General features: G+C 44.2%; 1 protein-coding gene across 3 annotated transcripts in view; it reads left to right on the top strand.

Moving 5' to 3' along the window:
* The window catches only part of AHCYL2 (adenosylhomocysteinase like 2), a 407,107-nt gene that overhangs the window by 328,582 nt on the left and 50,954 nt on the right, over positions 1 to 27,571 (top strand). For all 3 annotated transcript variants that reach the window (XM_069229350.1, XM_069229352.1, XM_069229351.1), the window contains exon 15: positions 1,870 to 1,948. In XM_069229350.1, coding sequence (XP_069085451.1) covers positions 1,870 to 1,948 — 79 coding nt within the window. The remainder of the gene's footprint in view (positions 1 to 1,869; positions 1,949 to 27,571) is intronic.

The following is a 27,571-nucleotide window of genomic DNA, read 5'->3' as shown; positions in this document are numbered from 1 at the left end:
CGGGAAGACCAAAGGAATAACAAGCGCATGGTCTAAGGTGGGGCTCTTTCTATTCAAGCGTTCCCGCCCAAGAGAGCCACAGCTCGAAGGATTCTGGGACATATAGTCCCCTTGAAGATGCACAGTACATGAGGCAGGATAAAGGTCAACACAAGCCCTGCTGCCATTGACACGCTGCACATAAAGGTATCAACTGTTAATGATACAGGCAAAAGTACATTTTTAACTTAGGTTTACTGTTAGGTTTATTGTCAATACCGTGCCGTCGTAGGGTGGCATTATTGCTGATTGCATGCCAGTCAATACTTCCCTCTGGCGAGTGTGCTGTGGATCTTAGCGCAGACCATACCCGTGGTTAACAATGCAGGGGTCCTGGTGACAATGGCAACAATGACTGTGAATTCCAAGAGCCGCTGGCCACGACCATGACATTTCTCTACCAGATAAAGCATTACCGAAGGTAAGTAACTTGTCCATCTCAACTCATGAGTCCTTTCAAACCCATACACAAAGCAGACCACATGTTTCTCTCATGTAATGTTGCACTGTTGCTAGCGTTGACCTCCAGCAGGAGAGTAAGCGAGATACAGGCTTTTACAACTCAAAAACCTTTCTTGCACTTTACAGATGATTCGGTAATTCTCAGAACCAATCAAAAATGTTTCCCCAAAGTCCCTTTGAATTTTTATCTCAATGAACCCACAATATTACAAACTTTCATCCCAAATCCCACATCACATGCAGGGATGTCTCTGCATACGCTAAACATCAAGAGATGTCTAAAATTCTACTTGCATCACGCAAAACAAGTCAGGAAAACTGACAACTGCTAGTCTCATATGGACACACTCGTATGGGTGCTTCAGTCACAATAACAACCATCGCTTGATGGATTGCAGCTGTGATCCAGTTCTGCCACTCAAAGCTGCCAAGCCACTGAAAGCGAAGACCAAGGCACAGTCAATTAGGGCAGTTTCCTCATCAACTGCTTTGCTTGCGGGTGTGCCTCTGGAGAAAATATCATGCTACGACTTGGAAGAATGTGCATACATTCATGCAGCAATATTTCTTGGACTCTGTGCAGCGCATTGACGCAGCTGTTGCACAGGCCGTACTACGTCACTTATTTCAATAAGCGGAGTCTCTTTTGGTTACATGTATTTCCTTATGTATTTATTCAAATTATAAGTATGTGAGATGTTTATTTAATTGCATATGGATATTTTCTGTCTATATTTGTTACCCACTATCCGAGATTTGTGCTCATGCTCTGAAATGTATACAGATACAGTAATTGCTTGCTGTTCTGATTCAAGCATGTGAAAGATCCAATACTGGAGAAGAAAATGAGCTACTTACCTGTACTTCTCGAGTATTGGTATCTTTCATATATTCACATGCGACCCACCCACCTCCCCTGAGAGGCTCCCATTATAGCTGGGGATTATTATTCCTACTTGTGCTTAGAAACTCTGAGGGAGCCTGATTGGCTGAAGTTTGGTTCCTTTTTTAAAAGGCCATAGATAGGCTATCTAGGTGATTGTTAATAGCCATTATACTGGAGAACTACAGTTACAGGTAAGTAACTTGTTTTGTTTCTCAGTTTGCAGCTTACTGGTGTTCTCATTTTGGTATGTGCTATGGAATGTCTACATGTATAAACCCACTGCCATCACTAGTCTTTGAGGTTCTATAGTTTACGGCTCGAGGCACAGAATTGAGTACCATGAAACCAAATGATGGAAAAACTAGCTGATAAGGTGACGACATTCATACATTCAGTGTGCTACATTGATAAACGGCTCATATTTTTCATCATGTTGAAGGGTCCTTGCAAATCAGTTGATTCAATGATATTCTTTATCTTAGGCCCTGGCATTAATAGAGCTTTATAATGCCCCTGAAGGACGTTATAAGCAAGATGTCTACCTACTGCCGAAGAAAATGGGTAAGAATATTTCTGTTGGTTGTGTATTGTTGGACCCTCATTATCTGATGGCAAGATACACAACTGTTCAACAAAACTTAAACATTTGCCTATATGGTCTGCCTAAGAAAGTTGCTTTTAAAATAAAAATACAGACTTCTACCAACAGTTGCCCATACAGCTGGTTCATAATTTAGTGCTCACAAAAACATCCTGCAGGGTTGATAGTGTCACGCGTTCTGCAGCGCAGAATCTTCATTGATAGTGATAAAGGTGAGACTAGTTACCTGCTGCATGCAGGGACCTCTGAACGCTTCATGTCAAGATGTATATGTTTATTTATATTGTACTTGTATAGCATAACTTGGAACAGATCACCTAATTTTTCTATGCACTATAACAAGGCCCTGATTATAAACTGTTCTGTGAACAATGCACATAGCCTTGAACACTGATCATTCTTACACTGGTTGCCACTGTAATACTCTATGGGATTTTTTGATGGAACAACTCTGAGATAACCCGAAGAGTTGAAGGCGACATATAGATTTCAAAGGAAGGCCAAAATATAATATTTTACCATAATTGAGGCTAGAAAACGTGGTTGCATGAACCACAGTGCTTTGCTCCTATATGGACAGCATAGGTAGCACTTTACTAAGCAAACGTAAATAATAAAAACAAGAACAAAGGGCATTGATCGTTTATTTTTTTATATTTTATTATATGATTAGTGTCCACATAGTCCAAGATCTTTAGCAGATTATGAGGATATAAAGACAGTGCCCAACTTTGAGTGCCACGTATGATTAAAAGAGGGCAAAAGTGAAAAACCTCTGTTATAGTTCCATTTAGTTTCAAATAATTTAGACTTATTCACTGAGCTACTGCAGCCAGCCATGCATGTAAATTAGATTCTCTAGCTGATACATTGCTCACCAAGATGAGAATATGAATACCTTCAGCATAAAAACCAAAGTCCTCGATGAGTTTAGTCAAGGGAGATATTGAGATTTTATAGGGGGTTGGCTATGTGCTGCCTCTTTTAGAGGCCCACTAAACTGTGATCTGGACTCAGAATCAAATTGGGTAGAGTCACCATTCGCGCGCACTCACTTAAAAACAAAGTCAACCATCCTAGTGCTTTTCCTTGAATGCCTATAGATCGAAGTTTTGAACAGTGGCATGAGATACAGTATCAAATGCTGCGCTTAGATTAACTTTACAAAAGAAGTTATGGATGGAATACATTAATTAATCTCAGCAACTGGTAATCAGTTACTCGGCTGCATCCCAATCCATCATCTTGTGCGCCAAGCAACCTCAGTTTGAACCCAGCCAATTGCAAATCAGTCTTGACCCAGCTCCAACCGGAACAGTCCAGCCCAAACTGGGCTGCTGTGTTCCCAGTAGAGCAAGTTCAAGGCTGAATTGCATATGGCTGGGTTTAATCTGTGGTGGCATTTTGGGCTACAAAATGATGGACTAGACTGTAATTATGAGTGGCTGAGATTAATTTTAGCATCTCACTCATCAGTTTGTTTACTTCAGTGCTCTTAGATCAGTATGATTAAGGCTGCACTTCTCCCCCTTGCCCAGCAGTGTCATTCACCACCATTAGTAGAACTGTTTCAGTACCATGTCACAGATTAGATCCTACTTTTGATTTTATATACACATATAAAAACCAAAGGTTAAAGCGACATCCTAATTAGGCCTTGGAACAAGAATATAAAAACTATTTAAAATAAAAGCTCTGAAGTTCATCATTTACTGATATAACTTTAACACCATGCTCTGCTAATGGCCTTACATATTACAATTCTCATGACATGTTGAATGACTTCATTGATGACATCACTGATAACCACTCAAATTAGTCGCTGTTAGAACTGAAACCTTCATACTACTAAAGAAGCATGCAAGTGAACTTGTCCTGGCCCCATACATGTCAAAGAGGGATCTATTCAGAATTATTACTCCTTCAGAAAAAGGTCCAGAGGGATTTCAGACCAATATGGCATCTAAACAAGACGAAGAAGTGGGTTAAAAGGGCAGTATTTCAAACAGGTACGTCTCTAATCAGTTTCCTTCATCTCAGGCCAGGCAATTGTAGGTGTGCTGTAGATTTGCAAGATGCCTACTTCCATATGCAAGCATCCAGAAAGCAGAGGAGATACCTGCAGTTTATAGTAGGTACACCGCTACCAGTATGCAGTGCTTCCCTTTGATCGGAAATCTGCTTTTAATTCATTTTTTACACTGCACGGTAGTAGTAGTAGCCCACTTATTACTTCCCAGATTTTCATTTGCCCTTACTAGACAATAAGCTGTTAAACGCGCACAGCTCAAAACAATGGGACAATACTTTCAGATCTCCCTACTAGGGTCAGTGGCTTTGTTCATTTTCACTGCCCAAATGCCATACTAGATATGACACCTCTCCAGCGGTGTTTTGGATATCGCTGATCTCAGAGCTAACAGTTGGGATAACAAATCCCACATATTGACATCTGCAAGTTAATCTCTCTCGTGGTGATACAAGAGAGAAAACATACTCAAAGTCCCTTTTCAGCAGGTAACTCCCACTCAAACTATTGTGACAGATGCATCTTTTTCAGGATTGAGAGATTACCTGCAAGTTCTGTCCGTGCAAGTCTGTTGGTCAGAGAAGGAGAGTTCTCATCACGTCAGTTACCTAGAACTGAGGGCAGACAAACAAGCTTTCAAGGCCTTAGTACCATCTGTGACAATGAACATGTTTCTTAATTGTACAGAGACCACAACGATCGTATGCTGCCTAAACATGCAAGTGTGCTCAAGCTCCCTCTCAATGAAGTCTCAGAAAATCCGGTTGTGGACCTAGGATTTTATCATTCAAAGCAATGCACTTAAAAGAATTCCTGAAACATAAACCAGGTTTCCTAAGTTGATTCTATGAGGAATATAATAAATGGGTCCTGGATGACAGAAGTCTTCATCAAGTCTTTGTAGGTTGGGACTGTCCAAATATACATCTTTTCTCAGATTCTTAAAAAAAAAAAAATGCTACCTCTATGCGACCTGACTTCCACAGATAGGCTCGTTGGACAGTTGCTTTTTTATGAACTGGTTTTTTTCAAATTCCGTTGATACCTACAGTCTTAACAAAACTCTGGAATTGCCAAACAACAACGATCCTCATTGCTCCAAACTGGCTGAGGCATTGGTGATATCTGGACCTGTTACAAATGTCTATCAAGCAACAAAAGACGTTGCCATATGACCAAACATAAGATCCCAGGTTCACTTATTGTAGCTGAACCTGAGATCTCCCTGAATTTGTCAGCATGGATGCCTAGAACAGAGAATATGGACATCTAAATTTCCTATGGTCGTGCATGGATGTTCTAAAGGAAGTCAAACCTCCTTCAACTACAATTTGTCATTCGTTCAAAAGTGAAGGCATTTTGTTTACAATACAATAAAGGCACACACCTTATTATTTGTGTACAATTTCAACTCCGTCTTTATTCTCTTTCTGATGTTCATTTTAAAACAATATATTGTCCTCTTTTGGTCTGTCCTCCGATATCAATAAAGATCCAGTCCAAAAAATGTAGTTATTTATTGTGATTCTATCAGTGTTTTCCGTCAGCGAAAACATTTTTTTTTTGGTATTGCCCAGATGTGGAGATCCCAGCGCACTTTACAGTATATCGCGTTAAGTGTCTATGTTCGCCTTTCTTCAGTAAGGCCTGGAGGGACACTTAAGATAGTAATATCTTGCAGCCTATAAGACGACTGTATGGGCCAGTTGGTTCAGTGCTTCAGATGCCATTTGAAAAAGTGATATATATATATATATATATATATGTGTATATATATATATATATATATATATATATATATATATGTATGTATGTTCGATGGCATGTGTAGCTGCAAATACACATGCTGTGCATATCCCGCCATCTAGTGTTGGGCTCGGAGTGTTACAAGTTGTTTTTCTTCGAAGAAGTCTTTTCGAGTCACGAGATTGAGGGACTCCTCCCCTTTCGGCTCCATTGCGCATGGGCGTCAACTCCATCTTAGATTGTTTTCTTTCCGCCATCGGGTTCGGACGTGTTCCTCTTCGCTCCGTGTTTCTGTTCGGAAAGTTAGTTAAATCTCGGAAAACTCGACGGTATTGTTTGCGTTCGGTATCGGGTTAGTTACAGCAGATCGACACTGAATAAAAGAAGAGCTCCGGTAGCCCTTCGGGGCTTCCATTCCCCGGCGGGGCCTGGTCGGCCCGACCGCGTGCGTCTTCAAGGCTCATGGAACGGACCCCATTCCGCTTCTGCCCCGGATGCCACAATAAGTATCCTTACACAGACCAGCATTTGGTCTGTAATTTGTGTTTGTCACCCGAACACAAAGAGGATACCTGCGAGGCCTGTTGGGCATTTCGGTAGAAAAAGACGCTACGGGACCGGAGAGCTCGAAGGCTTCAAATAGCGTTGATGCAGTCAGGACACCACGACGTCGAAGAAGAGGAGACTTTCTCCATTCCAGACTCGGACGAGGCCGAAAGTGAGCAGCCGGCGAAAACCGTGAGTAAAACTGCCCCGGCCAAAACTCACACCAAAATAATGAAAGCCCAGGGGACGCCACCGCCGGCAGGCCATGGCTTAACCCGTAAACACGGTGACCAACCATCGGCACCGAAAAAGGGCACACACATGTTGAAGACATCCGACTCCGGTCGATATACCGGCACAGACCATACTCTGCATCGAGATTCTGGCTCCGACCAAACTCTACATCGAGATACCGGCTCCGACCAAAGTCGGCACCGAGAGATCGGCACCCCGAAACCGAAAAAGGTGGCTTCGGAGCCGAAAAAGACTGCGGAAAAAGTTTTGGTGCCGAAACACCCAGCATCGGAGCCAAAACAGAGCTCCTATTCTGAAGAACAAGGCCTTTCATCACAACTTCAAGGCCATAAATTTGGACAAGAATTAGAGCTGGGAGAGCCAGACTATACACAAAGAAGGCTCCATATTCAGAAAGATACAGGGAAAATAAGAACTCTTCCCCCTATTAAAATGAAAAGGAAACTTACTTTCCAAGAAGCAGATAAACAGCCAAAAGCAAAAGTGGCTAAAGAAAAAACTCCAACATGTTTTTCGCCACAACCATCGCCACAGCACTCACCGCAACTGTCACCAATTGCAACACCCCCAATGATGCAATCTCCGACGCACACAGGGATAAGCCAGGATGACCCAAATGCATGGGATCTATACGATGCAGCAGTATCTGACAATAGTCCAGATTGCTACCCGGCAAGACCGTCACCACCAGAAGACAGTACTGCTTACATGCAGGTGGTGTCCAGAGCAGCTACTTTTCACAATGTAGCACTGCATGCTGAACCTATTGAGGATGGCTTTTTATTCAATACTTTGTCATCAACGCACTCAAACTAATACTAGTAGCACCAACTTGGGCACGCCAACCATGGTACATGACACTACTAGACCTGTCAGTAGTGCCTCATATCAAGCTACCAAACAGACCAGATCTGTTAACTCAACACAAACAACAGGCTAGAAAACCTACTACAAGACATTGCTACGCAAATAAATGGAAACGATTTGTTTATTACTGTCATAATAATCAAATTCAACCATTACACGCGTCCACAGAAAACATTGTAAGCTACTTACTACACTTAGAAAAGTCTAGGTTAGCTTTTTCATCCATTAAAATACATCTCACAGCAATTTCTGCCTATCTACAAATTACACATTCTGCATCACTATTTAGAATCCCAGTCATAAAAGCATTTATGGAGGGTCTAAAAAGAATCATTCCTCCAAGAACACCACCAGCTCCTTCGTGGAACCTCAATATTGTATTAACACGACTCATGGGTCCACCATTTGAACCCATGCACTCTTGTGAGATGCAATATCTCTTAGAAGAGTAAGTGAAATACAAGCCTTTACCATACAGGAACCCTTTATACAAATACACAAACATAAAGTGGTTCTACGCACAAATCCCACATTTTTACCAAAAGTTATATCGCCGTTCCACTTAAATCAAACAGTGGAACTCCCAGTATTTTTTCCAGAACCAGACTCTGTAGCTGAAAGAGTATTACATACATTAGACATATAAAGAGCACTAATGTATTACATTGATAGAACCAAACAATTTCCCAAAACAAAACAATTGTTTGTAGCTTTTCAAAAACCTCATGCAGGAAATCCAATATCCAAACAAGGCATTGCCAGATGGATAGTTAAGTGTATTCAAACCTGTTATGTTAAAGCAAAAAGAGAACTGCCTATTACACCAAAGGCACACTCCACTAGAAAGAAAGGCACCACCATGGCCTTTCTAGGAAATATACCAATGACAGAAATCTGTAAGGCAGCCACATGGTCTACACCTCATACATTCACTAAACATTACTGTGTGGATGTGTTAACAACACAACAAGCCACAGTAGGACAAGCAGTATTACGAACATTATTTCAAACAACTTCAACTCCTACAGGCTAAACCACCGCTTTTGGGGAGATAACTGCTTACTAGTCTATGCACAGCATGTGTATCTGCAGCTACACATGCCATTGAACTGAAAATGTCACTTACCCAGTGTACCTCTGTTCGTGGCATGAGACGCTGCAGATTCACATGCACCCTCCCACCTCCCCGGGAGCCTGTAGCCGTTATAAGTTGATAAAAATAAACTTGTACATTTGTAAATTTGTAAATCTATATATCACTTTTAGACACATTATGTACATACATACTTACTCCATTGCATCAGCACTATTACTATATACACAACTCCTACCTCACCCTCTGCGGGGAAAACAATCTAAGATGGAGTCGACGCCCATGCGCAATGGAGCCGAAAGGGGAGGAGTCCCTCAATCTCGTGACTCGAAAAGACTTCTTAGAAGAAAAACAACTTGTAACACTCCGAGCCCAACACTAGATGGCGGGATATGCACAGCATGTGAATCTGCAGTGTCTCATGCCACGAACAGATGTACACTGGGTAAGTGACATTATATATATATATATATATATATATATATATATATATATATATATATATATATATATATATATATATATACAGAAAATGTATATATACTTACCCAGTGTACATCTGTTCGTGGCATGAGACGCTGCAGATTCACATGCTTTGCACATCCCGCCATCTAGTGTCGACTCCATCTTAGATTGTTTTCTTTCCGCCATCGGGTTCGGACGTGTTCCTTTTCGCTCCGCGTTTCGGTTCGGAAAGATAGTTAGAATCTCGGAAAATTCGACGGTATTGTTTGCGTTCGGTATTGGGTTAGTTACAACAAATCGGCACCGAATTTGGAAGAGCTCCGGTGGCCCTTCGGGGTTTTTGATCCCCCGTCGGGGCCTGGTCGGCCCGACCATGTGTCTCTTCAAGGCTAATGGAACGGACCCCATTCCGCTTCTGCCCCAAATGTCACAACAAGTATCCGTATACAGATCAGCATCTGGTCTGTAACTTGTGTTTGTCTCCAGAACACAAAGAAGATACTTGTGAAGCCTGTTGAGCGTTTTGGTCGAGGAAGACATTAAGAGACCGAAGAGCGAGAAGACTACAGATGGCGTTGGCGCCGACAGGACAAAAACACTTGGAGGAGGAAGAAGAAACCTTCTCCATCGAGGATTCGGACTCTGACGAGGTCGATCCCGAACAGACGCCAAAAACCGTGAGTAAGACGTCGACACACAAAACTCATGGAAAAACCACTAAAGCCCAGGGGACGCCACCGCCAGCAGGCCATGGCTTAACCCGAAAAATAGGTGACCGACCATCGGCACCGAAAAAGGGCACTCATGTGTCGAAGACTTCTGACTCCGGTCGAGATACCGGCACAGAGCAGACTCGACCCCAAGACAGCGGGTCAGAGCAAGTTCGGCACCGAGAGGGCAGCACCGAAACGAGTCGGCACAGAGAGACCGGAACGCCAAAAATTTAAAAAGTGTCGTCAGAGCCGAAAAAGACAGCCGAAAATGTTTACATTCCGAAACATCCGGCCTCGGAACCGAAAACAGGTTCCTACACAGAGGAACAGGGACTGTCCTCACAAATGCAAGGACATAGGTTGGGACAAGAACTAGTGTCTATGGAGCCAGACTACACTCAGAGAAGGCTCCACATCCAAAAGGACACAGGGAAGATAAGTACTCTTCCCCCAATTAGGATGAAAAGAAGACTTGCCTTTCAAGAAAAAGACAAGCAGCCACAGGCAAAGGTGGCAAGACAAGTAACACCGCCACTATCTCCACCACACTCAACGCACACATCACCGGTAGCCACTCCACCACTGATGCAGTCCCCAACTCATACTGGAATGAGTCAGGATGATCCCGACGCATGGGATCTTTATGATGTGCCAGTATCAGATAACAGCCCTGTAGGAAGTTGGCTCTGTATGTGCTATTTCAAAGTAAGGAATAGCATGCACAGAGTCCAAGGGTTCCCCTTAGAGGTAAAATAGTGGTAAAAAGAGATAATACTAATGCTCTATTTTGTGGTAGTGTGGTCGAGCAGTAGGCTTATCCAAGGAGTAGTGTTAAGCATTTGTTGTACATACACATAGACAATAAATGAGGTACACACACTCAGAGACAAATCCAGCCAATAGGTTTTTGTATAGAAAAATATCTTTTCTTAGTTTATTTTAAGAACCACAGGTTCATATTCTACATGTAATATCTCATTCGAAAGGTATTGCAGGTAAGTACTTTAGGACCTTCAAATCATCAAAATTGCATGTATACTTTTCAAGTTATTCACAAATAGCTGTTTTAAAAGTGGACACTTAGTGCAATTTTCACAGTTCCTAGGGGAGGTAAGTATTTGTTAGGTTAACCAGGTAAGTAAGACACTTACAGGGCTTAGTTCTTGGTCCAAGGTAGCCCACCGTTGGGGGTTCAGAGCAACCCCAAAGTCACCACACCAGCAGCTCAGGGCCGGTCAGGTGCAGAGTTCAAAGTGGTGCTCAAAACACATAGGCTAGAATGGAGAGAAGGGGGTGCCCCGGTTCCGGTCTGCTTGCAGGTAAGTACCCGCGTCTTCGGAGGGCAGACCAGGGGGGTTTTGTAGGGCACCGGGGGGGACACAGGTCCACACAGAAATTTCACCCTCAGCGGCGCGGGGGCGGCCGGGTGCAGTGTAGAAACAAGCGTCGGGTTCGCAATGTTAGTCTATGAGAGATCTCGGGATCTCTTCAGCGCTGCAGGCAGGCAAGGGGGGGATTCCTCGGGGAAACCTCCACTTGGGCAAGGGAGAGGGACTCCTGGGGGTCACTTCTCCAGTGAAAGTCCGGTCCTTCAGGTCCTGGGGGCTGCGGGTGCAGGGTCTCTCCCAGGTGTCGGGACTTAGGATTCAAAGAGTCGCGGTCAGGGGAAGCCTCGGGATTCCCTCTGCAGGCGGCGCTGTGGGGGCTCAGGGGGGACAGGTTTTGGTACTCACAGTATCAGAGTAGTCCTGGGGTCCCTCCTGAGGTGTCGGATCTCCACCAGCCGAGTCGGGGTCGCCGGGTGCAGTGTTGCAAGTCTCACGCTTCTTGCGGGGAGCTTGCAGGGTTCTTTCAAGGCTGCTGGAAACAAAGTTGCAGCCTTTCTTGGAGCAGGTCCGCTGTCCTCGGGAGTTTCTTGTCTTTTCGAAGCAGGGGCAGTCCTCAGAGGATGTCGAGGTCGCTGGTCCCTTTGGAAGGCGTCGCTGGAGCAGGATCTTTGGAAGGCAGGAGACAGGCCGGTGAGTTTCTGGAGCCAAGGCAGTTGTCGTCTTCTGGTCTTCCTCTGCAGGGGTTTTCAGCTAGGCAGTCCTTCTTCTTGTAGTTGCAGGAATCTAATTTTCTAGGGTTCAGGGTAGCCCTTAAATACTAAATTTAAGGGCGTGTTTAGGTCTGTGGGGTTAGTAGCCAATGGCTACTAGCCCTGAGGGTGGGTACACCCTCTTTGTGCCTCCTCCCAAGGGGAGGGGGTCACAATCCTAACCCTATTGGGGGAATCCTCCATCTGCAAGATGGAGGATTTCTAAAAGTTAGAGTCACCTCAGCTCAGGACACCTTAGGGGCTGTCCTGACTGGCCAGTGACTCCTCCTTGTTATTCTCATTATTTTCTCCGGCCTTGCCGCCAAAAGTGGGGCCTGGCCGGAGGGGGCGGGCAACTCCACTAGCTGGAGTGTCCTGCTGGGTTGGCACAAAGGAGGTGAGCCTTTGAGGCTCACCGCCAGGTGTGACAATTCCTGCCTGGGGGAGGTGTTAGCATCTCCACCCAGTGCAGGCTTGGTTACTGGCCTCAGAGTGACAAAGGCACTCTCCCCATGGGGCCAGCAACATGTCTCGGTTTGTGGCAGGCTGCTAAAACTAGTCAGCCTACACAGATAGTCGGTTAAGTTTCAGGGGGCACCTCTAAGGTGCCCTCTGGGGTGTATTTTACAATAAAATGTACACTGGCATCAGTGTGCATTTATTGTGCTGAGAAGTTTGATACCAAACTTCCCAGTTTTCAGTGTAGCCATTATGGTGCTGTGGAGTTCGTGTTTGACAGACTCCCAGACCATATACTCTTATGGCTACCCTGCACTTACAATGTCTAAGGTTTTGTTTAGACACTGTAGGGGTACCATGCTCATGCACTGGTACCCTCACCTATGGTATAGTGCACCCTGCCTTAGGGCTGTAAGGCCTGCTAGAGGGGTGTCTTACCTATACTGCATAGGCAGTGAGAGGCTGGCATGGCACCCTGAGGGGAGTGCCATGTCGACTTACTCGTTTTGTCCTCACTAGCACACACAAGCTGGCAAGCAGTGTGTCTGTGCTGAGTGAGAGGTCTCCAGGGTGGCATAAGACATGCTGCAGCCCTTAGAGACCTTCCTTGGCATCAGGGCCCTTGGTACTAGAAGTACCAGTTACAAGGGACTTATCTGGATGCCAGGGTCTGCCAATTGTGGATACAAAAGTACAGGTTAGGGAAAGAACACTGGTGCTGGGGCCTGGTTAGCAGGCCTCAGCACACTTTCAATTGTAAACATAGCATCAGCAAAGGCAAAAAGTCAGGGGGCAACCATGCCAAGGAGGCATTTCCTTACAAGCCCAGACTGTTATCCAGCGAGACCGTCGCCACCTGAGGACAGTACAGCCTACACACAGATGGTGTCAAGAGCAGCGGCGTTTCATAATGTCACCCTGCATGCAGAGCCGATTGAGGATGACTTTTTATTTAACACACTATCCTCCACACACAGCCAATACCAAAGTCTCCCTATGCTACCTGGAATGCTAAAACACTCCAAACAGGTGTTTCAGGAGCCTGTGAAGGGCAGGGCTATAACTCCAAGGGTAGAGAAGAAATACAAGCCACCGCCAACAGACCCATACATAACGCAGCAATTAACACCAGACTCTGTGGTAGTAGGGGCAGCTCGCAAGAGAGCGAACTCACACACCTCGGGAGACGCACCACATCCAGACAAGGAGAGTCGCAAGTTCGACGCTGCGGGGAAAAGGGTTGCAGCACAAGCGGCCAACCAATTGCCAACTCACAGGCATTGCTGGCGAGATATGATAGGGCTCATTGGGACGAAATGCAACATTTCATTGAACACTTACCCAAAGAGTTCCAAAAAAGGGCACAACAGGTGGTGGAGGAAGAACAGAGCATTTCGAGCAATCAAATGCGCTCTGCAATGGATGCAGCGGATACAGCTGCTAGGACAGTAAATACAGCAGTGACCATAAGGAGACACGCATGGCTGTGCACATCAGGGTTCAAGCCGGAAATACAAGCCGTGCTGAATATGCCATTTAACGGACAGCAGTTGTTTGGGCCGGAGGTGGACACTGCTAACGAAAAACTTAAAAAGGACACTGATACGGCCAAAGCCATGGGGGCTCTCTACTCCCCACAGAGCAGATGCACGTTTCGTAAAACACAGTTTCGAGGGGTGTTTCGAGGACAAAGCACAGAACCCTCAACCTCACAAACAAGGCCCACTTATCAGAACCAATATCAGCGGGGAAGTTTTCGGGGACAATATAGAGGGAGCCAATTCCAAAAGAGTAGAGGGAAGTTCCAAAGTCCCAAAACTCCTCAAAACAAGCAGTGACTTCCACGTCACAAATCCCCAACACATAACACCTGTGGGGGGGAGACTAACCAAGTTATAAAAACATTGGGAAGAAATAACAGACACATGTGTCCTAGCAATTATCCAGCATGGTTATTGCATAGAATTTCTCAAATTCCCTCCAAATGTCCCACCGAAAACACACAATATGTTAAAACAACACATGGATCTTCTAGAACTAGAAATCCAAGCGTTGTTACAAAAAGATGCAATAGAACTGGTACCAATTCATCAGAGAGGAACAGGAGTTTACTCGCTGTACTTTCTCATACCCAAAAAATACAAAACTCTAAGACCTATATTAGATCTCCGAACGTTAAATACCTAAATCAAATCAGATCACTTTCACATGGTGACATTACAGGACGTAATCCCATTGCTCAAACAACAAGACTACATGACAACACTAGACCTAAAGGATGCATACTTCCATATACCAATACATCCTTCACACAGAAAGTACTTGAGGTTTGTATTCCAAGGGGTACATTACCAATTCAAAGTGTTGCCATTCGGGATAACAACTGCGCCAAGAGTTTTTACAAAATGCCTGGCAGTAGTGGCTGCACATATCAGGAGGCAGCAAATACATGTGTTCCCGTACCTAGACGATTGGTTAATCAAACCAACACACAAGAACGGTGTTCACAACACACAAAGTATTTCATAGAAACCCTCCACAAACTAGGTTTCTCACTCAACTACACAAAGTCACACCTTCAGCCGTGTTCAAACACAGCAATACTTAGGAGCAACAATCAACACAACAAAAGGGATTGCCACTCCAAGTCTTCAAAGGGTACAGGCATTTCACAATATAATACAGGCCATGTATCCAAAACAGAAGATACAAGTCAAAATGGTGATGAAACTACTAGGCATGATGTCCTCATGCATAGCCATTGTCCCAAACTCAAGGTTGCACATGCAGCCCTTACAACAGTGCCTAGCATCACAATGGTCACAGGCACAGGGTCAACTTCTAGATCTAGTGTTGATAGACCGCCAAACATACACCTCGCTTCAATGGTGGAACAGTATAAATTTAAACCAGGGGCGGCCTTTCCAAGACCCAGTGCCACAATACGTAATAACGACAGATGCCTCCATGATAGGGTGGGGAGCACACTTCAATCAGCACAGCATCCAAGGACAATGGGACACTCACCAAAAACACTTTCACATAAATCACTTAGAACTATTGGCAGTATTTCTAGAGCTGAAAGCATTTCAACCCATAATAAGCTACAAACACATCCTTGTCAAAACAGACAACATGACAACGATGTATTACCTAAACAAACAGTTAGGCACACACTCAACACAGTTGTGTCTCCTGGCACAGAAAATATGGCATTGGGCAATTCACAACCACATTCGCCTAATAGCACAATTTATTCCAGGAATTCAGAACCAGCTAGCGGACAATCTTTCTCAGGATCACCAACAGATCCACGAATGGGAGATTCACCCCCAAATACTGAATACTTACTTCCAAAGTTGGGGAATGCCACAAATAGATCTAGTTGCAACAAAGGAAAACGCAAAATGCCAAAACTTCGCATCCAGGTACCCACAAGATCAGTCTCAGGGCAATGCGTTGTGGATGAGTTGGTCAGGGATATTTGCTTACGCTTTTCCCCCTCTCCCACTCCTTCCATATCTAGTAAACAAGCTGAGTCAAAACAAACTCAAACTCATACTAATAGCACCAACATGGGCAAGGCAGCCTTGGTACACAACACTACTAGACCTCTCAGTAGTGCCTCATGTCAAGCTACCAAATAAACCAGATCTGTTAACGCAACACAAACAACAGATCAGGCACCCAAATCCAGCATCGCTGAATCTAGCAATTTGGCTCCTGAAATCCTAGAATTCGGGCACTTAGACCTCACACAGGAATGTATGAAGGTCATAAAACAGGCTAGAAAACCTACCACTAGACACTGTTATGCAAATAAGTGGAAAGGATTTGTTTATTACTGCCATAATAATCAAATTCAACCTTTACACGCATCTGCAAAAGAAATAGTAGGATACTTACTACATTTGCAGAAATCTAAACTAGCTTTCTCTTCCATTAAAATACATCTTACGGTAATTTCAGCTTACCTGCAAATTACGCACTCAACTTCATTATTTAGGATACCAGTCATAAAAGCGTTTATGGAAGGCCTAAAGAGAATTATACCACCAAGAACACCACCGGTTCCTTCATGGAACCTCAACATTGTCTTAACACGACTCATGGGTCCACCTTTTGAGCCCATGCACTCTTGTGAAATGCAATACTTAACGTGGAAAGTTGCATTTTTAATTGACATCACATCTCTAAGAAGAGTAAGTGAGATTCAAGCATTTACCATACAAGAACCATTTATTCAGATACACAAGCATAAAGTTGTTCTACGGACCAATCCTAAATTTTTACCAAAAGTAATCTCACCGTTCCACTTGAATCAAACGGTAGAATTACCAGTGTTCTTCCCACAGCCAGATTCTGTAGCGGAAAGAGCACTACATACATTAGACATCAAAAGAGCACTAATGTACTACATTGACAGAACAAAACTAATTCGCAAAACAATTATTTATTGCTTTCCAAAAACCTCATACAGGAAATCCAATTTCAAAACCAGGCATTGCTAGATGGATAGTTAAGTGCATTCAAACATGCTATCTTAAAGCTAAAAGAGAACTGCCTATTACACCAAAGGCACACTCAACCAGAAAGAAAGGTGCTACCATGGCCTTTCTAGGAAATATTCCAATGAACGAAATATGTAAGGCAGCAACATGGTCTACGCCTCATACATTTACCAAGCACTACTGTGTAGATGTGTTAACTGCACAACAAGCAACAGTAGGTCAAGCTGTACTAAGAACATTATTTCAAACTACTTCAACTCCTACAGGCTGAACCACCGCTTTTGGGGAGATGACTGCTTATTAGTCTATGCACAGCATGTGTATCTGCAGCTACACATGCCATCGAACGGAAAATGTCACTTACCCAGTGTACATCTGTTCGTGGCATTAGTCGCTGCAGATTCACATGCGCCCACCCGCCTCCCCGGGAGCCTGTAGCCGTTCAGAAGTAGATCTTAAACATTTGTACATTTGTAAATATATTACTTTAAACTTCATTATGTACAGACGCATTCACTCCATTGCATGGGCACTATTACTAGCATACACAACTCCTACCTCACCCTCTGCGGGGAAAACAATCTAAGATGGAGTCGACGCCCATGCGCAATGGAGTCGAAATGGGAGGAGTCCCTCGGTCTCGTGACTCGAAAAGACTTCTTCGAAGAAAAACAACTTGTAACACTCCGAGCCCAACACCAGATGGCGGGATGGGCGGGATGTGCACAGCATGTGAATCTGCAGCGACTAATGCCACGAACAGATGTACACTGGGTAAGTGACATTTTCCATATATTGGGTGATCTATAATGATGGTTTGAGTTTGTAGAGGCATTTTGGTGATTATCAGATTTTTAGTTTTTAGAAGGACCACATGTTCCATAATGCACTTGGGTGGTAATAGGTAACTAAAGTGCAAATGGAGACTCATGGGAAGGGATTTTTTACAAACTGTGAACAAGACCGAGAGCAGTAGTTTTTGAGCAATTAATGCTCAACAATTCTGTATGTCTAGGGATGTCAAGATTCTGCAGGTCCTGACAGATCTCAAGATGAGATATGATTGGCTGCCACCACTTCGACCAGGAAGTGGAGGCAGCTATCTTAGGACTCTGGACTTCAGGCCGAGTCCTACATTTTTTTTTTTTTTAAAGTAATGAAAAAAGACATAAGGGGGCAGGGTAGGGATACTTTGACCTCCTAGGTCCTGATGGCTGTGGTCCCAGCAGGACCCCGACTTGGTCCAAATGTATTTTTTTGTATGGTTTGCTGCGGATTCACGGAGGATCCTCAAATCTATGGCAGAATAAAAAACAAACAAAAAAAATTCAGGCTCCCACGAATTTTAAAAATAACCCTAGGTGGCTCAGGGCGCAAGAGGCCAAAATTAATGTAAGGGTGGAGGGGCATATCCCCGGGGTCGGCAGGTTAATTGAAGAAATGGGGAACTGTGCAGCCCCCCTGCCCAAGGCTGATGAGCAAAAGGAGATGGGGGGCCTTGCAGGCCTCCTCATAGAATGGCCCTTGAGGGAGGGGGGTGGTGAATGCAACATTGTCCCACAGGGAGGGAGCATGACGTGAGAAAACAAAACAACTGCTCCTTCAGGTTTGGAGCAATGCCAGCTCACACTGCACTTATGATGGGTGCAAGCAGCGGAGCTGGGGGTCTACATGGGCTCTGTGCCTCCAGCCCCCCAAATCCCCACTCCCAGCCCCCAAAGTGGGATTACCCATGGGGTGACCAAGGTAAGCACAGGGGCACCTAGTTCAACTATTTAAAAAAAAATAAATAAAAAAAAAAAGGAAAAACCAGGTTTGCCATGCCCCGGTTGAGCACATGCTAACACAGAAGGATGATGGACGTAGTGTTGAAACTCTTCAAACACTTGCCCCCAGTCACAGATCTGGGTTTAATCCATCATTCTTTTGCTCACCATGCCACCCCAGTTTGGAGCCAGCCATATCATAACCAGTCTTGACCCTGTTCCCCATAGGAACAGGCCAGCGCAAACTGCCAGGCCAGGTCCTCCCTGGACTGGAAACAAGCATCCTGGGACTGGTTTCAAGGTATCACCCTTCGTCAGCCAGGCTAGCTTGAATCCAGTGGCACAGTGAGCAAGGGAGCCACTTCTGGGTATACCCATCCCATTTAGGGCAACTTTAGGAACACAAAAGGATGATGGACGGAGTGTTGAAACTTTTCAACACTCACCCCCATCATCTGTTGTTTTTGCCGGTTGAACACAGGGGAACACCACTTATAAATGAATCATGTCAGCTCCTGGAGCTCCAGCCGTCAGAGCCTTGGGGCTCTCCATGGCTCCTTCTAAAAAGAGAAAAAAACAAGAAAAAAAAAACATTGGATGTCCCTGGTGGGACCGGGACACCCACAAACAAATTAAAAAGAATACACTGAATAATAAATAAACGCCCACACTCATGATGTATTCTGTCTCATCTTTGATAATATCACTGCAACATTTGCAGTGAAATTATTAATGAGAAAACTGTGAATGGCAAGGGCCACAAGTTAAAGTTACCTTAGGGCACAAGTTAGTTACTTGAAATAACTATAACAAGCGAATTTCCTGGTGTTTTCAGAGAATAAATATATATATAATAATATATCACTCTCTAGTTACAATTCGGGTGACCAGAGATAGGGATTTTGGGGGGATTTTTGTCCCTTAATGGCTTTGCCTCTGTTTCATGCATGCTTGCTAAACTTTGCAGACCCGCTGCCCCCGTTTCATTGTAGAAGTATTGACATTTTGGCAGCGTCTGGTCAAGGGGCTGCAAATAAAAAATGGGCATATTAATCGGCCTTGAAATCCAATGCATTTACATAGACTTTTGTATTTCTCGCAGCGCAAATACAGCCTGTTGGATTTTGCTGAAATTTGGCAGCATTAGATATTAGTGTATGTAGATGATTCTTTTGGGTATTCAATGTAAGTAGAGTAAGTATTTCTTAAGTTATTAGGTTTTTCAACTTAGTGAAATATTGTAGCACAGTATTACTAAAAGTAACAAGGAAGCTCAAAAAATAAATTAGACTGCATATGTAAAGTTTTAGATTTACTACATTAACAACTGAAAGATCCATTTATGCTCATACGCTGATGGAAACCTATAAACAAATACATAGCGATTAGAATACTTCTACATACGTTTTCTTTTCATGCTGTCTGGCGCACAAAATAAAACTGGCCCAACAAGCCAAACAGAAGGCATCTTTCTTATGCACTACTGTGCAACAAAATGGAAAGTTGACCAAGCAGTGAGCCACACAAACTAGTCTGAGGACATATTTGGCCACTAGCAACAAAATAATAATGCCAACTTTCATAAAAATAACTGATTGCCAATCTTTCACCTTGGCCTTCATGTGAAGCACAATTCTACTAAAATTAGCAAGAAGGCTCCAAAAATAAACTAGACTGTATATAAAAAGTTTCTAATTTACTACATGACCAACTGAAAGACCCATTTATTGTCACATGCTAATGCAAATCTGTAAACAAATACATAACAAATAGAATATATCTTAATCTACATAGGTTTTCTATGCATGCGCTCCAGCTCACAAAATAAAGTGGCCCAACAAGCCAAACAGAAACCCTATACAACAAAAAGAAAATTGCCTTGTCAGTGAGCCACACAAACTATTTGGAGGTCATGATAATTAATGCTTAGGAAAAAAAAGAATCTGAATTTCTTGTAAAAGTGATTGCCTTTCATTCACTTTGGGCTTGATATGTAGCACAGTTGTACCAAAAGAATCAAGGAAGCCCAAAACGTAAACTACACTACATGAACAAGTAAAAGACACTTTAAAGGGTCTCATGATTATGTAAGCCAATAAACACATACATAACAATACAATGGATAACAACCCACTTTAGTTACCCCTCAATTTCATCATGTTTTTGCCTCTTCCCTGGTACTTGGCCCACCTACACAAGTGAGGTATCATTTTTACTGGGAGACTGAGGGGAACGTTGGGTGGTAGGAAACGGTGATCTCGCACTGAAATGTGGGAATTTTTTTTTTTTTTTTTTTTTTTAATTATTTTTTTTAAGCTAAATTTGAGGTTTGCTGAGGGTTCTGGGTAAGAAAACACTGGGGGATCCACGCAAATCACACCTCCCTGGACTCCCTCAGGTGTCTAGTTTTCTGAAATGGCTGGGTTTGGTAGGTTTCCATGTATGGCTGCTGAGCAGAGGACCAAACACCCCCCCCCCCAAAAAAAACTGGTAGTTTTGTATTTGATCATTTTGATGTGTCCAGATAGTGTTTTTGGCATTTCCTTTCTGGGGTGCTGGGTCTACCCACACAGGTGAGGTACCATTTTTATTGGGAGACTTGGGGAAACGCTGGGTGGAAGGAAATTTGTGGCTCCTCTCAGATTCCCGAACTTTGTCACCAAAATGTCAGGAAAAAGTTGTTGTTTTTTGCCAAATTGTGAGGTTTGTAAAGGATTCTGGGTAACAGAACCTGGTGAGAGCCCCACAAGTTACCTCATCTTGGAATCCCCCTAAGTGTCTAGCTTTAAAAAATGCACAGGTTTGGTAGGTTTCCTTAGGTGCCGGCTGAGCTAGAGGCCGAAATCCACAGCTAGGCACTTTACAAAAAACAGCTGTTTTCATTGAGAAAATGTGATGTGTCCATGTTGTGTTTTGGGGCATTTCCTGTCGCGGGCGCTAGGCCTACCCACACATGTGAGGTACCATTGTGTAAAAATTTGATGTGTCCATGTTGCGTTACCTGTTGCTAGCATTAGGCCTACCCACGCAAGTTAGGTACCATTTTTATCGGGAGACATGGGGGAGCACAGAATAGCAAAACAAGTGTTATTGCCCCTTGTCTTTCTCTACATTTTGTATCAAATGTAAGACAGTGTGTAAAAAAAGACGTCTATTTGAGAAATGCCCTGTAATTCAAATGCTAGTATGGGCACCCCCGGAATTCAGAGATGTGCTTCTCATCACCTTATCTTGTGCCCATTTTGGAAATACAAAGGTTTTCTTGATACCTATTTTTCACTCTTTATATTTCAGCAAATGAATTGCTGTATACCCGGTACAGAATGAAAACCCAATGCAAGGTGCAGCTTCTTTATTGGCTCTGGGTACCTAGGGTTCTTGATGAACCTACAAGCACTATATAGCCCCGCAACCAGAAGAGTCTAGCAGACGTAACGGTATATTGGTTTAAAAAATTAACTAGATAGAGGGTCATTCTACTCTACTGTAGTCTACCTCACTTTCCAATACTGTACAACACCCCACTACACCACTGTACAACACAGCACTCCAATGTATGTCTCTTTACTATATTCTCCACCACTGTAGTCTACAACATGTCACTCTACTCTGATACTCCACTCCACCTACACTACCCCACTCCAGTGTACTCCACTCGTTACACTTTATCTTTTCTACTCCACAACACTTTACTCCACTGCATGCAACTCCACTCTACAACACTGTCCTAACTCTGTGCCTCTCTGGTACTCTACTCCACTCTATGCCCATCCCCTATGCGCCACTGTACTACACTGTATGGCACTCAAGGATTCTCCAACCAACTTCTCTTTGCCAAACGCCACTCCACTCTGGGACCCTCTCCTCCACTGTAGTCTGCGATATTCCACTTGGCAATACTCCACTCTGACACACTGCTTCGTCCTTCTACATTCTACTCCACTCTGACACTACAACACCCTGCTCTACTGTTCGACATACCATTCCGCTGTACACCTCACTGCTCCATTCTACGATACTTGACTCCACCATGTGAGGCACCATGCCACCACACTATGTAGCACTTTACTACACTGTATGATACACTACTACACTCTACGTTACTCCACTCACTTCCAATCAACAATAATCTAGTCTGACTGTAGGCATTACAACACTCTCCTCTACTGCAGTATACAACACTCCACTTGTGACATCAGACAGTACAATTTGTAATACATTTTTATTAAAAATTGTAAAAAAAAATAAAAAAAAAATAAAAAAAACTTTTGTGAAATTTAATGAAAAATAAAACAAAAGTTAAAGCTTAGTTATAGTTAGGAAAACTTATGTTTGATGGCGTGTGTGGCTGTAGATATACATGCCATCTACAGATGCTCTGCATGCTCCTGTCTTCTGGTGTTGGGTCCAGAGTGTTGCAAGTTGTTTTTCTTCAAAGAATTGTTTTGAGTCACAAGATCGAGTGACTCCTTCTCTTGTTAATATTACTCCTGGCCATTGACTCCTTTGTTAGATTGTTTTCTCTCTGCTGTCTGGTTCAGATGTGTCCGTCTCTGCTCCGTGTCTTTGACTCAGTTCACTTTTTTTTCTCTCCTTCTGTTCTGCATTTGTGTTCCTGGTCTTCCTGCGAACCTTGATGGTTTAGGGGTTCAACCGACTGCTCTTTGGGGCATTATAGCCTGTCTTGGGCCTACCTTCTGCGTGGCCCCGGCAACAACGAAAATGGTTCCCTGATAGATCGTACACCATTTTGTTTCTGTCTCCCAGTGCCACGCTAAATTCCTGCAGACCGACCAACACCTTGTGTGCAACCTTCGCCTCTTTCCAAAGTCTTTAGGACCAGAGGGCTCGGCAACTTGAAATGGCACAGAAAGCATTGGATGACACTGTGTATCTCTTCGGGGAAGAGTACGCTCAGCAAGAGCCACCTGCCAAGGAAGAAGAAGCCTCCATTGAAGATAGCTCCGACTCCTATGTGAAGTTCGGTATCGAGAGCCAAGAACTATCTTCTGCCCTGGGCGTGAATACTATGGCCCCTGCTCTCCTGCCAAAATCTTCCAAAAAGGCCCCCTGCCTAGTTCAGAGGTCGCTGGTTCACCACTGCCTCTTGGCCATGGTACCGAAAGACTGCTTCAGCCGTGCCGTCAGCCTCAGTGCCAAGGATTGCCGCAAAGGTTAAAGCCTTGGCTTGGACCTCAACATATTCTGACCAAGAAATTGTGTCGGCATCGATCAAAACCTCGGGACCGACCTGGCAGCAAACTTCTTTGACCTCGGCTCCAATCAAGACCAAAAACGTAAGCCTTCGGTGCCTGAAACCTCTGAGCCAAAGTACTCCGGCCAGTCTTCCACTACTCCTTCACCACTTGAGCCTATCCTCGAAAAGATGGACGCTAAACAGAAAATTCACATTCAAGAAGGAACTGGTCACATCATTGCAACTCCTTCCTCTCCTGCACCTCCAAAGAGGAAGGTAACATTTGAGGAGGCCTTGGACATAACTATCCTTCCAAAGAAGAAAAGGTGCAAGGCCACCAGCCCGACCCATCATTCTTCTCCGCCTCTTCCTCCTCCATCATCATCACTACCACCTCCTTCTCCTCCTTACTCTCTTCGCTGCAATCCTCTATGCTGAGCACACCTGATGGCACTTCTCAAGGGTCTCCACACTCTTACCCTGGGGGGCTTAGGGGGTCCATTAGATGATACTGACCCGTGGTATGCTTATCTTCCAGATCCCGTTACTACCAATGATCCAAATCTTTATCCTGCTCTCCACTCCCCTCCAGAAGATACCACCTCATACTAACAGGTCACATTAAGGACAGCAGTGTTCCATAATGTGCAGCTCCACAAGGAACCCATTGAACAGAACTTTTTATTCAACACCTGCTCCTCAACACACAGGGACACTCACTACCTCCCAATGCTCCCTGGCATGATGAGACATGCGCAGGACATATTCAAAGAGCCAGTCCACTCTAGAGTGATCACCCCCCCCCCTGCTCCCAAACCCGCCTTGATAAAAAGTATAAGGGAGCCCCTTAAGATGCTATTTTTATTAGAGCACAAGTTCCACCTGACTCTATTGTTGCCACCTCTGCCCATAAGCAGGCCAACAGTCATGCCACTGGGGACTCTCCTCTCCCAGACAAGGAGAGTAAACATATAGATGCTGCAGGGAAGAGAGTAGCGGCACCTGCTGCAAACCACTGGTGCATTGCCAATTCACAGGCCGTTTTGACCCTCCATGATCGGGCACATTGGGATGAAATGAAGCAACTGTTGCAGTACCTCCCAGAGGAACACCATCAAAAGGGAAAGCAAATTGTCTGAGGGTGAGATTAATTCCAACATTTCTATGCGGTGCTCCCTAGATTTAGCAGACACCGTAGCAAGGGGTGTCAACACCAGCAACCTCCTAAGGCACGCATTGTTCAGTGTTCTAGTTTCAAACCAGAGGTCCAACAGGCAGTCTAAAACATGCCCTTTGATAAGGGTTGACAAAATAAAAATATATAAAAAAAAAGACACCGCCAAGGCAATGGGGTACCTTACAGACTCCAACATACAGAGGCTCCTTTCAACATCCAGGATATAGAGGAGCATATAAATCCTCCTTTGCAGATCCATCTTCATTCTAAAACCTCAATCCTCTTACAGCAGAGGTTACTTCAGAGGTACTAACAACAAAGGCAGAGGGACGAGTACTGCAACATGCGGATCTACTTCCACTGCAAAGTAGCGACTATTACACCTCCCCCCACCCACCTGTCAGGGGAAGACTCCAGCACTTTGACTCAGTCTAGGACACCACCACCACCCACCAATCGATACTTGCCAATATGTAACATGACTATTGTCTAGGGCTCATTACCACACACCCCAACATCACCACTCACACCCATAGATTATTGCAGGAATATCTATCAATTCTCAAGCAAGAGGTCCAAGCCCTTCTCCTCAAAAGTGCCATAGAACCCGTTCTCCATAAAACACCAAGATTCAGGAGTATAATCCCTATACTTCCTGATCCCCCAAATAGGACAGGACTCTCAGACCAGTTCTGGATTTCCGACCTCTAAACAAATACGTCCTATCAGAACCCTTCCTTAAGGTCACTCCACAGGATGTCATTCCACTTCTACAATGACAACTTTGTGACAGCTCTCAATCTAAAGGATGCCTACTTTCACATACCAATAGACTCTGCACACCGAAAATACTAAAGGTTCGTCATAGCAGGCAAACATTATCAATATCAATTCAAGTTCTTACATTCGTGGTCAGTACTGCTCCTCAAGTATTCACAAAATGCTTAGCAGTGGTCGCAGCACACCTGCGAAGCCAAATTTCCATGTATTCCTTTACCTGGACGATTGGCTCATCAAAACCAGTACACTTCAATAGTGCCAACAACATACTCAGATGACAGTGGATCTCCTTCACAAACTAGGGTTCACTCTCAACCTCCCCATATCTCACTTTTGACCTCTACAAGTTTGATCTTGCTTGGGAGCAATATTGAACACACAGTTACGGTTAGCATACCCCAGTCCTGCTTGCATTAAGAATTTTCAGACTCTTCTGTCTTGGTTTCAGGAAAACCAATCCTACACTGTGGGGAACATCATGCGTCTGTTAGGGAGGATAGCTTCTTGCATCATCAAAGTACCTCATGCAAGGCTGCACATGTCCCCTACAGCAGTGTCTAGCTAGCCAATGGTCTCAGTCACAGGGTCACCTAGAAGATCTAGTGTTAGACCGTCACACTTTCCGTTATCTGCAATGGCGGAGCACCAACCACCTGTTGAAAGGGCGCCCTTTTCTAGACCCTGTTCCCCACATCAAACTAACCACAGATGTGTCACGGACAGGTTGGGGTGCCCACCTGCAAGATCTGACAGTGCAAAGTCTTTGGGATGTCAAACACCAGCCACTACACATCAACTACTTGGAACTTCAGGTGATATTCCTAGCACAGAAAGCTTTCTTTCCTCTCCTGTCTCACAAGGTTGTCCTAGTCTGGATGGACAATATGAAAGTCATGTATTACTTACAAAAACATGAGGGGGGAGGGGCATGGTCTTCACAACTATCACCCCTGTCACAGATCATATGGAAGTGGGCTCTTCACCACAGCATTCACCTGTAGGCAGAATATCTTCCAGGTATGGATGACAACTCTGCAGACCTGCTCAGCAGGATGCAGCAACAAATCACGAATCTGAACTACAACCACAAGTCCTCCAATCATATGTCCTTAAGTGGGGGTCCCTTCACATACACCTTTTCACCACAGCAGAAAATACAAAATGCCCAAACTGCCTTAAGGTACCCACACCCACTATCCAGGAACAACACACTTATGAGTGAATTAGTCAGGGATATTTGCCTACACTTTTACAGCTCTCCCTCTCATTCAATTTCCTGTTTGGAAACTGAGACTAACCTGCCTAACCATGATCCTTGTGACTCCCACCTGGGCACGCCAGCCTTGATTCACCACACTTCTGGATCTTTCAGTAGTCCCACAAAAGAAGCTGCCCAACAGGTCAGACCTGCTCACCCAGAATCAAGGACAAATCGGGCATCCAGACCCCAAGTCACTTTACATTGCAATATAGCTCCTGAGGCCATAGATTGGCTACCTTGGTTTGTCTATAGAATGTATGGACATTTCCAAGAAAGCACGTAGACTAACCACTAGAGCCTGTTACACTGGAAACTGGAAATGCTTTGTTTACTTCTGCCACCCCAAACAAATTAAAGGACTCATTTTCCCTTTGGTTCCTCCAGCTCCCTCATGGGACCTTAACATTTTACTCACTAGACTCGTGGGTCCCCCATTGGAGCTGCTTCATTCATGTTCACTTCAATTTTCTCTCATGAAAAGTGGCATTCGTAGTCGCCATTACTTCACTCGGGCGTGTTAGTGAGCTCCAGGCACCTTTCTTGCAAATACTAAGAGCCAGATGTTCTAGGGACTAATCCCAAATTCCTACCTAAAGTAGTGTCACAATTTCATCTCAGTCGATTGAGTTACCACTTTTTTT

This window comes from Pleurodeles waltl, chromosome 4_1, assembly GCF_031143425.1.
Source record: "Pleurodeles waltl isolate 20211129_DDA chromosome 4_1, aPleWal1.hap1.20221129, whole genome shotgun sequence".
In the NCBI taxonomy this organism is placed as follows: Eukaryota; Metazoa; Chordata; class Amphibia; order Caudata; family Salamandridae; genus Pleurodeles; species Pleurodeles waltl.
Note: the sequence above shows the minus strand (reverse complement) of the source record. Positions and strands in the feature narration are given on the sequence as shown.